Here is an 11,840-nt window from a genome sequence, read left to right on the forward strand (position 1 = left end):
GACTTCCCTTCCCACTCACTCACCCCTATGAAGTACTTTAAAATATTCCAAGAGGCCTCTAAATATATCCCACCTGGAACATATTCTGAGGGCCAAAGACAGTACATAATGGGTCTGGGAAATGTTTTCTGTTCTTTTTTGTAAGTATTTCCCATCTGAGTCAGATTATGACCTTCCTTTTTGATTCATCAACAATGACCTCAGAGAGCATGAAATACTATTTGCCTTTTAGTAGCAACCTGATGACGTATCGGGGATCCCCTTCATCATAGTCAAAGAGATGCCTTTAGCTTCTAACTTATATACAGTTTCCAGTTTCATTTTTTGTATTCACAGCATGAGAGGGTCCCAGGAAATAATTTCTTTCTTGTGCGGTGTATCTCCAAGCCCCAGAGTAGTTCTGGGTCCTATTTGGTTCTTTAAGGATGGCGCTGATCAGATGAAACTAGGTGTGTCGTGTGAAAGGGCATGCTCCTGTCAGGATACACAATCACTTCAGAAGAACTGGATTTTCCCTAATTTTATCATCAAATTATTCCATATCTTTCTGCTTCTACTAGACTAAAATATGGAAAAATTATGAACTGAGGAAAAGGTGACTTTGGGCTCCAAAATAATATAAAAGAACAAAGAAACAAATGTTCCAGGTGATTCTGATAGATGCCAGTGTTTGAAAACCATTGATTTAGGGGCTGGGGATTTAGCTCAGCGGCACAGCGTCTGCCTGGCAAGCGCAAGGTCGCGAGTTCGATCCCAGTACCAGAAAAAAAAAAACAACCAAAAAAAGAAAACCATTGATTTAGGGGCTGGGGATTTAGCTCAGCGGCACAGCACCTGCCTGGCAAGCGCAAGGTCGCAAGTTCGATCCCCGGTACCAGAAGAAAAACAAACAAAAAAAAGAAAACCATTGATTTAGACAATGGGTAAACATTATGAGAAATAACATGGAGACAAAATGAGTGCCTAGAAGAAGCAGGACCAGGAGGTGGAGGGTGGAGCAAGGCAGTGCTGTCCTTTAGATAAAAGCCTCCATTCTTTTTCATGTTAGAATTATGGGTTTAATTACTGTGAAACATTAGAAATTATTTTTAATAATAAATGAGGTTGTGGAGCACATATGCGCAGAAGCCTGCTCTAGACTCTTAGGAGGGAACAGGAAGCTGCTGGTGAAACCCAGGAGCCAAGGCTCAGCACAAGTCACTGCTAAGTAAGTCACAGGTCCTGGGGGACGGCCCTGCCTTCCTGAAGGCTCATCTGCTTCCTTCTCCGTCCCCGCTCCCTGGCTACAGTCTCCCCAGGGAGACAGGCCGGGAGTCCAGCCCAAATGAAGAACTGGCTGGCTTGAAACCGCTGGCCTTCCTGTCACTTTCCCACCCATGCAAAAGCAACTCCTTCCACCACCCCTGCCCACACCCGCCCATCACCGCCCTTCCTGGTCTTCCTTCCTCTTTCCCTTTCCTCCCCCTCCCACCCAGCTCGTGAATCAAGGCCTGCTGGCTTCAGCTGACCAAGAGACGCTGTTGTGAACCGCTTCACAGGTCCAGGATGCCCTTCTCCACCCTCTCCAGGACGGACCAGCTGCACACAGAGCTCATATTCTGTTCGAGGCTCCAGATAGTTGAGTGTAACAATCTCATTTGTCACTGAAAAGACAGAAAGTGCAGAACACTTCAGTTTTCACTGTGTTATATTCTTTAAACTTAGATTGCTGTTACTATAATGTGAACTGAATTTAGATTTTAAAAAATTCAATGTCTTAGTGAAACATAGGTAACTCAGTTTGCAAGGCATCACCATTTCTAATAGAAAGAGAATTGGCCTTTTGAAAGGATATTTCCAGATGATATTTCATACATTAACATGTGTATCTCAGAAACATATTTCTTTTTTAGAGCTTTTGTTTTTTCATTCGTAAAATAATACCTCAAAAATCTTTGACTATATGCAATACTAGATTGACAGAGGAAAACTCAACTGGAATAATATAAAATCATTTTATTTGGACTATTTTCAAGTACATAAGACTGATCACAACTGAGCGATCAAGAAGGCTCATGTTGCTTAACATGACCAGATAACTGATTTTAATAGCTGTAACACTGCAATGAAAGGCTCTGAAGTTCCTTGAAAGTAGTGCCCGTAAACAGATGGTACCTGCTTTTCTCCTTAGCTATTGGCTTTAGTCAAGCTCTGTAGATATTCAAAGGTACTTTCTTGCTTTATGACACATTTATAACCGTAAGAAAAAATGGCCCATATTTAACAGTTCTTTGAAGGCTACATTTTGGATGTCCACTTATAGAAAAGGTGAAAGATCTAGCCATCGATGCTGGAATGAGCAATCCAGAGAAACAGTTTTACATCCCTAAGGTTCCAAATTTTGACTAAGTCTGAAATAGAATGTGAACAGCACAATAACAAATAATACAGTGACTTGGTTCAATGTATGCAGATCGGCATCCTCATTGAGCTGATGAACACTTTCCTTTTCTTCTATTTTATAGCCATCTTAGCTATCAGCGAGTATAGGGCCCTTTGAGGGAAATCAGAGGCACAGCAAGATGAAGGTATTGAAGGAAGGGTACGTGTTATACATATAAGCTTGATAAGGGCAAGTCTGTCTGTAAGACAGTCCAATTAGAGCAGCGTGGTCAATTCATAATGCAATCTTCTTAAAATTATGATTTTACATCATGACGTAACAAATAGAACTATAGTCTGTGTTTAGAAATAAATGCAACTGTTTTCATGAGTTTGTGACATCTTGTCACATTTTGTTGCTTTATTGTCTTTCAGGAAGCTGGTGAAGAGACCTGCTCCTCACTTGCCTGCACTCCCTTCTCTGCCCACCCCAGTGCTCTCTGTCTGCCATGGCCCCAAAATTTCAGGTTCAAATTCTAAAAATCTCCATGCTCAGAGTCTGCAGGATAGGGCAAGACACGAAATGAGAAAAAGAATAAGCACCCTCCACGCAGCAGAAGCAGTCACTTCTAGGATTTAGACAGATTCTCTCTGCCTTCCCTGGGCTTTCTCGTGACCACATATGTGGTATAGATATGTATGTTTCATGATGTCCAGGCAAGACATGCTGAAGACAGGATTGGAGACCTGGAGACGCCTGGAAGGGAAATACTGACATAGATAGTCACCGTGACGCACGCCGATGCTGTGGCCCATATACAGCTTTCATAAAGCCTGGCACAGAACTCAGAGGGCTCCCTCCCAAATAATCTGAAATGGAAATCTCTACCATAGCCACCTCTGGAGGTAGAGGGTTGGGACAGAGAGAAGGGAATTTTCTTGTTTGGGGACAAATTTTTCCTGTGCCATATCCTCAGCTGGGGCTTCTCCCGCCAAATCTTACCTTGAATGTGTCGCCAGCCCTCGTGATGATTAACAGGTTTGTACAGAAGTTTCTTGGATTTGATCGGTCCATCCCCAAAGTAAGGCTCAGAGCTGATGTTGATGACAGCAAAGTTGTGTCCAGTGTCAATCACATTCGGGGCATTCCGGGGCTTCGGAAGAACTAAATACAATTTCAGCAATCAGATCAGTCCTTGGGCTTGGGTGTGTTGCTCTTAAGCAGGGATAGAGGATGCGTGTTCTAGTTTTTCTTCATTCTAACTTCCTGAGTTTTGCTTTGTAAGTTGGTATGAATATTTGATACTGGTCTTCCCACTAGACCATATATTCACTCATATTCACCCTACCACAACCACGTTTATTACTTTATACTTGTACAGATCGGACAATGACTGGGCTGACATCAGGTATCTGCAGAGTTCCTTCGAAGCTACAAGGGAGATTTTGTGGTGGTTTCTAGAGGCTCTTTCTAGCTTCTAGAGACCTTTTGCATTCCTCAGTCCAGGCTTCTTCCTCCCCTTTAAATCCAACAGTGTCAGGTTTCTGACCCTTCTTCCACTGTGACACCTCTTCCTGACTATGGGCAGGAAGGTTCTCTGCCTTTAAGTACTTATGCTTAGCGTGGGTGCATGAACTAGGTCTCAGTGGAGGTGACAGAACTGCCATGAGGCTGAAAATTGAGCTTTGGAGGAACAAAAACCTTAGCTAATACAATACTTTATAGTGCTCCAAAGGGATACATACATAAACTGATGTATAGTACATCTGTGCTATTAAATTTGATGGTGATATGGGAGAAAATAAAATTTCTAAAATAGCTCTTCAGCAGGATGATAAAAAGATAATAAAACACTTTAGTAGACTCTAAATTACATTAAGACAAGGACCAGATTGTGTAGATCTGTTTACCAGCCCAGCATCTATCAGGCGCTGAATAAATGGTTGCCAGGTGAATTTCCAGTGAGTTCCATAGCACCATTACAAATAGATTTTCTTGGGCTGTAGGTGTAGCTCAGTGGTACAGATAGCACAAGTCAGGCTCTGGGTTCAATCCCCAGCATCACAAGAAAACCTTCTTCTCATTCTCTCTGCTTTCTGATTACCATGAAGTGAGCAGGTCTCCTCTGCTCTGCCTTTCCACATAATGTTTCTGCATCACTACAGACCTAAAAGCAATAGAGCTGATCAACTACGGACTAAACCCTCTGCAACTATGAACCAAACCTGAGGAATGATCAAACAATATGGTGAATGTTTAAATAAAAAAATTAAAAATTTATTACAGTAAAGGACAATGACATTAATCCTTCTCAGAATACTCACACTCATTTTAACACACTCATCCAATTGTTCTTGCCACTTTCTCAAGCAGTTCTGAGTCTTCATTCATGTCTTTTTAGGGCTGCTCCAATGTCCCAAATCAGTTCAAAATGTTTATGGCAGTTTCTGTCCAAAAAAATTATACCAGGTCCTCATCCACCTTACTCACTAGCTCTCAAACCATGTGACTTCCTGTGGTTTCCCAGAGGCAAACTGACTTTCATGAAAGGTAAACACTTTTAATCAATTCAAGACATTAAGGCAGCCACAAAAACACAACCAAGACATTATGTCTTGTACTCTGAGTAACTACTTTGAAGATAACAATACACAGTGTAATGACTATTGTTATTGTTTGATTATTTGCTTAAAAATTTACTTTCATTTTATGAAAAAATAAAATGAAAGCCTTGCAGAACTGCTTTGGGTAGTGACAAGTTTACAGGACAAGTGTGCAAGAAGATCAGGGGGTATTTTGAGGAGAATTAATGCCATTGCCTGCTATTCTTTAAACATTTTTCAATTTAAAACATTTACCATATTTTCTGATATCACGTAAATTCCTCTTCCTTTGAAGTTGTGTTTTTCAGGTATTTTATCATAGCAATAGAAGCCTAACATACTCACCATCCTTAGAAATAACCTTGAAATCTTTGCTCAAATATTATGTTTTCTAGAAGGCTTGACTATCTGATTTAAATTAGTTATCTCTCCAGCCCTACCCAGCACTCCTTAACCCTATTTCTGCTTTACTTCTCCATGGTACCAAGCATTTTAACAAACTCACATCTTATTTATTTGCTCACTGCTTATCTCTCCTCAGAAGGTACACTGCATGACAGGAAAGCTTTGCTTTTTTCCCTTTCACTAATGCGTTCCCAGTGCCTGCAACAGGCTCTGTACTGGTCAGCTTCCCATTGCTTGGACAAAATACATGAAACACACAATACCGGAGAAGCGGTCGCTTTTGGGTCACAGTTTCAGAGGTTTCAGCTCATGGTCAGCTGACTCTGAGGCAGAAGGCAGAAGGAGGAAGGCTGCAAAATTCAAGGCAGCCAGGAAGCAGCGCAGAGAGGAAGAGCCGAGCTGAAAAGGCCAGATACAGTCCCGACTGCCAGGCCTCCGGGACCCACCCAGGCACACCCAGAGGTGTGCTTTACTCCTCTCCCAGGTCAGTGATGGCGAACCCTTTAGAGCTTCCAGTGATAACAACCTGGGGCCGTGGCACGCGTGCCATAGGTTTGCCACCATGTCCCCCTCGTCTCTCAGCCCACTCTAGTTGACAGTCAAATCCCATCCAATGGACTGAAACATAACGGGCCTTCAGTAAAAGTCGATCAGCCAGCTGAATGAAGGAAGACCTAGGAGTTCTCCAGGCTGCAGATAATGGAGCCAGTAAAAACCCTGATCAAGAGTATCCTCTGACAAGAGGCAGCCCAAGCTGGTGTTAAGTTGGGTAAGACTGAGTATGCATATACTTCCTTAGAACAGATGGCAGGGCTGCAAGTAAATTCATTAAATCAGGCTGACTTGTATGATTAAATAAGACCACCACTTTATTTACACCTGTTGATGCATACTTTAGTATAGCTGCCCACAATGAAAAGAACTGTTCCAAAGGTTTTTCTTCATAATTTATCATTTTATGTTTGCTTTTTCATCCTTTTTATTCATAAAAGTACAAAACTCATGTGTATTTAGCTCAAAGGACTTTCCCTGTGGAAACACCCGTGTAATCACCACCCAGATCAAAGAGAGAGAACATTGCCAGTCCACTGGGAGGCTTGCTCCCGCCCTTTCCCAGCCAGTATCCTCCACCCAGAGGTGATGCCTGTCCCTGAAGGTAAGTATTGCCTACGCTTTAATTCCATATCAATGGAATTAGAAAGCATGTGCCTCCTTTGTTTAGCATTATATCGGTAAGATCCATCCATATTGTTGTAGGAATTAATTCTTTGATTGAAGTTTAATGTCCCATTGTATGATTTCTATGGGCTGCGCTGTGCCTTCCCCCCAATTCATATGTCTTTGACTTAACACCCAGGACTTCAGGATGGAAAGTTATTCAGAGAGTAACTTTCTTAATAATTTAATAATTCTGAGAATAACCTTTTAAAAAGGCTAACTAAATGAAAATGGGACCATTAGGGCAGTCTTGCTCCAACATGACTGGTGTCCTTATAAGTTCAAACTAGGACACATGCATAGAGAAGAAGAACTCTCGAACACATGAGAAGATGGCCATCTACAAGCCAAAAAGGAAAGCCTTAGAAGAAATCCTGCTGGCACCTTGATCTACTTCTAGTGGACAGAACTATGAAAAAAATAATTTCTGTTGTGTAAATCACCTATCCTGTAGTACACTGTTATAACAGCCCTCGCAAGCTAATACATATGAACACTCTGTATCACAATTTACTAAACCTTCTAATGTTACTAGACACTTGGGTTGATTTCATTGGGGGATATTAGAAATAAAGCCATTCTGAACATTATCAAGATGTCCTTCTTCAACCTATGCACTCCTTTGTTTTAAACACATACCTAGGAGAATTCCTGCATCATGGGGTAGGTGTTACATTTTGCTTTATATTGCCAGTTTTTGAAAGTTACTTGTCTCAGTTGGTACCGATAGCAAAACCTAGAACCTATTTTTAACAATACCATAATGAGAGACACATTGATTTCCCTGAAGCTTATCTCCACTTTATGGCTGTCATCAGTGTCACAGCAAAGAGGCCCCAGCGAGTTAGGATTGGAAATGTTTTCATGCATTGATCTTGTGTGCTCTTTCATCACAGAAGAAAGGTTAGAACCAGAGACTCTCCTGCATGTTAGCCACATGGTTTGGTTCTGACTTATTGTTTTTCCCACGGGCAGCAAACATTCCAAGGAGATTAAAAATAAGATAATTTGTCTTGTCTACATATCATTTCCGTTCTTCCAAGAATGTGTAAGATGTAAGGAATTATTTTGATTGCGTGAATGTTCTACTGAACAAAACTGATTTGGTCTTTTTCCTATGAGCCAAAGAGTAACAAGGACTTCAGCTTTCAAGGATGGTTTACATCGATTCTCAGAGCAGAGAATCCAAGTCTATGAGGCTGCATTTATGCTGTTACTGTGGTTAGCCTTTTAAGAAAACTGTATTCTGAGTATTTCCATCATTTTATTCATAGAAGTTACCTCTGAGATCTCCCAAAGATTCACAGTAAGGTAATGTGTTGGGTCAAACACAAAGCCACTGTGGTCATTTTGTTTCTTCACCTGTAATTGAAGAGTTTCAGAAGCAAAACAATCTAGAGCTGGTTCTGGAGTGAGGAGACCCAGGTTCAAAACTAAGATTCCTCTCATTGGCTGTCCACTGTTTTGGTTTAGATCCAAAATGTCCCCAAATTTTTCATGTGTGAGAAAGGGGATTGGATCGTGGTGCACTACAGTCATCAGTAAATTCATCTATTGATGATTTCAGTAGCTGAATGTGCTGTCAGGAGGGGCCAGGCTGGAGGGGACTCACCGGGGTGTAACACGGTAGAGTGCGTTCTTGTCCCTAGCTTCGCCTTTCTCTCCCTGCTTTCTGGCTGCCATGGATTGCGCACTTGTCGTCTACCATGCCCCGGCCATCCTGTCCCTGCCTTGAAGCCAGCTGACCATGGACTGAAGCGGTGAGTCAAAATGAACCTCTCCTCCTTTAAACCATGGGTTTTATACTTGTCCCAGTGACAAGAAAGGGACTAAAGTGCCTTACACATGTTAACCAAGCCCTCTGTGTCTATTTCTTCACCGGCAAAAGGGAGATAAAAATATCTACTACCCAGGTTTCTTGCAAAGATTAAGTAAGATAAAGTATATGATGCCCTTAGCCCAGGGCCTTTTCCAGAGTATATACAGAGAGTGTTTAGATATTGTTGTCTAAGCAGCTCACCAGCCATGTTTATTTGAATTGACCTCCAGTTTATTTCCTCCCCTCAAGCCACAAATATTCACATGTCCACTCAGATTCATTTAACTTTTGTAACACTAACTCATAATAGGAAAAATACCCATTACCCTGAGTATGTGGAAAAAATTCATCTTAATTGTGTATCACAGCTCCATATTGAATAATCCCCAAATCAGAGGTTCTCCAAATCATTCTCTGTAATGTGTAGAAAGTAACAATGCTGGGCTGGGGATTTAGCTCAGCGGCAAAAGCGCCTGCCTGGCAAGCGCAAGGTCGTGAGTTCGGTTCTCGGTACCGGAGGGAAAAAAAAAAAGTAACAATGCTAAGCTTTCTAGGAAATGCAGTCACTAGCATACAGATTGTATCAAATACTATTTTTTAAAGGCAAAAAATTTATACAATCTGAAGAGAAACAAGAGTATAGACACTATTTTAAATACTTTAAACATTCGAAAAATCTTCTTAAGAACCCTAAGAGGGAGACAAAATAAGCTCCTTTTCTGTGTAAGGAACGGTTCAAGGATGTTTCTACATTCATTTGCTAAGGGCCACATACGAGATTACAAACTGCTGAGGACAAAGATCTATGCACTGCTGTGTTCCTCCAGAGATTACACTGCCAATTTTTTTCATTCTATTTTTAGGCTTATGATTTTAAGAAAAAAGAATCAGTATCCTGGAAAATATCTCAAGAGCGTTAGAGGTCAGCTAGCATTTCTCTAAAAGCACACATTTCCCTACAAACTTATAAATATGGTGCTTGAAGAATATAAACTCTCCCTACAGAAAATGACGCTTACCTTTAACAGAAATGTTGAAAGGCTTTTCCACCATGCCAGCCACCGTGTTCACACTGCAGACCCAAACTCCTGAGTCAAAGGGGCGGAGCTGCTGGATGGTGAATATGGCTACTGAGAAATCATCTGTGTGGTTAAAGTCGTTGGGCTAGAATGGTCAAATACAAAAAAACAAAACAAAACAAAACTTCTAGAGAAGCATAAACACAAAGGTCCATAACGCTGACCCCATCCCATTGTTTAATAAGAAATTTTCTAGGAGAGATTAAGAAGCTAAATGCAATGCTAATATAATTACTGGCTTCTTTCCAAAGCTATTGTAGTAGCCCTGAAAGTTTATATTGGATTGATGCCCTCTCAGATCCTGCTGTTATATTCGTGCTTTGGAGTGTGGAGTAAACACAAGTAAGGAATCCAGTTCTTTTTAAACTTCCCTGGTAATGTTTGTTCCTTTCTGGTGCAATACAAACATGTCAGGGTGGGAGGACAAAGTGCCTTGCCATGTATCTGAGGGGCTGTCAGGAATGGTGTGATGGGAAAAGTCAGGGCTCTAAAAGTACTTCTGGCCAATTCTTCAGTTACATAACCTCATCCAGCCAGTTTCCACTTGTATAAAAAAAAGGTGACAGGTAGTGCTTGGAAGTTATGTATACAACAGCAAGATGGCTACTGCATAAGATGCTCCAGGCATTGCCTCCTTACTGGAATCAATTTCAAGAGCCATTCACATATCAAACTACCTTCACGTGAGCTAAGGAAATAAGGTAAGAGATCACAGTATAAAAATTGTTTAAAAGACTTAGTAAATAAGGTAGGAAGGGAAGAGCTGTTCACATCATTTCTCCACTGGCTCCAAGCAGTACAGTGTGGAGATACCTGCCACTTAGAAGAAAGAGGAAATTAAGCTCAGGTCTTAGACTTGGAACCTAGTACCAGGCCTGCCACACTCAGACCCAATGTCAGGCTGGACCCCAGAGTGCCAGCCCATAAGCCAGCACCAGCAGACTAAGTTGCTGGACCTTCCTTACCACAGCCAAGGGACTGCCTCTACCACTCCTCCCCCAGCTTCAGCAGCACGGCAAGGAGCAGGGGAGGAAAGCAAATGTTGGACATTGCCATTGGGTGCAGTGCAAAGCCCACAGTGAGACCAAGCTCCAGGTAAACCACCAACCCTACTGATCCCAGGCGAGGGCTCAGCGATGTAGCTTCCAGACTTGCCCTGACGTCAGGCTGAATCTTGCACCCCCATGAGACAAACTTTTGCTTCAGCCTGAACCATTGCTAGCCACAATGTAGTCCTGGCACAAAATGCTGAGATTGTGCAGGTACTTGAAGCTGTCAGACTCAAGTGGGATCTCAGTGGGATCCCGGATGGCCAAGAGACCGCCTCCATCATCCCTCCTGACTCTCCATGAATGTACTAAGGAGCAAGACGCCTTCCACTGGGGATAGGTGATGAAAATAGCACAGAACTATCTTGGAACTCAGTTCTGGTAAAACCAAACACTGGGAAGTACCTGCAGGTAGAGCTGGGTATAAACCCATGACCCTCGTTAACTGGACTTTAATTCTGGCCACCATCATCCGTGGCTGGTTACAATGGTCTCAAGCCAGGTGCCTATCTTGGCAGCAGTCATCTCACAGCAGTGAGATGCTGAACTAGATCCCCAGCCCCAGATGGACACTTGTAAAGAAGATCCTACTGAAATGCAGATATGGAGCAAAGCCAGGCTTGGGGTGCCTTCTAGTGCTGACACAGTGACAACACAGCAATAGAAGGCTTACTGCAAACCTGGAGTTAGGGTACCAGCTAGTGTCAAAATAGCAGTGTTCACAGACTCAGAGGAAATAGACTGCTTCGAACTGCTGGAAGGGCAAGCATATAGGTAGGTTACAAGGATTGGAAAAATTACCTAATCCTTGAATATGTAGGTGATTTTGTGTGTCAGCAAGCATCAAGAACTTTCAGGGTCTCTGGACCTCACATCAAAAACAAAATAAGGCACTCAAAAAATACTCATAGCAATCAATTTTTGTGGTCTGTCAGATTCCTTTAAGGAAACTCAGTGAGCTTCAAGAAAACACAGAGAAGTGATTCAGTACTCTAACAGCAAAATTTAAAAGAAATTGAAGTAACTGGAAAAAAATCTAACAGAAATCTTGCACTAACAAGTACACTAAGCAAACTTTAAAACAAAGAATGTATCAGTAGCACACTAGATCAAACACCAGAAAGAACTAGTGATCTTGAACACAGGCTCCTTGAGAATTCAGACCAAGAAGAAAAAGGAGAAAGTGCTACGGAAAAGCTTGCAGTAACTTTGGGACAACGTTGAAAGAATATTCAAGTTATTGAGATTCATGAGTAACTTGAGACTGTCAGAAGGTTATAAACCTTTTTTTTTTTTTTTTTTTTT

At 41.8% G+C, this 11,840-nt stretch overlaps 1 protein-coding gene across 3 annotated transcripts in view; it reads right to left on the reverse strand.

The window, feature by feature from the left end:
- Tek (TEK tyrosine kinase, endothelial) overlaps positions 1 to 11,840 on the reverse strand; it is a 114,341-nt gene that overhangs the window by 31,563 nt on the left and 70,938 nt on the right. For all 3 annotated transcript variants that reach the window (XM_005401151.2, XM_005401150.2, XM_005401149.2), the window contains exons 9-11: positions 9,427 to 9,571; positions 3,365 to 3,526; positions 1,509 to 1,643 (exon numbers count right to left, since the gene is read on the reverse strand). In XM_005401151.2, the coding sequence (XP_005401208.1) occupies positions 1,509 to 1,643; positions 3,365 to 3,526; positions 9,427 to 9,571 (442 nt within the window). The remainder of the gene's footprint in view (positions 1 to 1,508; positions 1,644 to 3,364; positions 3,527 to 9,426; positions 9,572 to 11,840) is intronic.

The sequence above is a fragment of the Chinchilla lanigera genome, unplaced genomic scaffold, assembly GCF_000276665.1.
Source record: "Chinchilla lanigera isolate Chin_1 unplaced genomic scaffold, ChiLan1.0 scaffold00071, whole genome shotgun sequence".
In the NCBI taxonomy this organism is placed as follows: domain Eukaryota; kingdom Metazoa; phylum Chordata; class Mammalia; order Rodentia; family Chinchillidae; genus Chinchilla; species Chinchilla lanigera.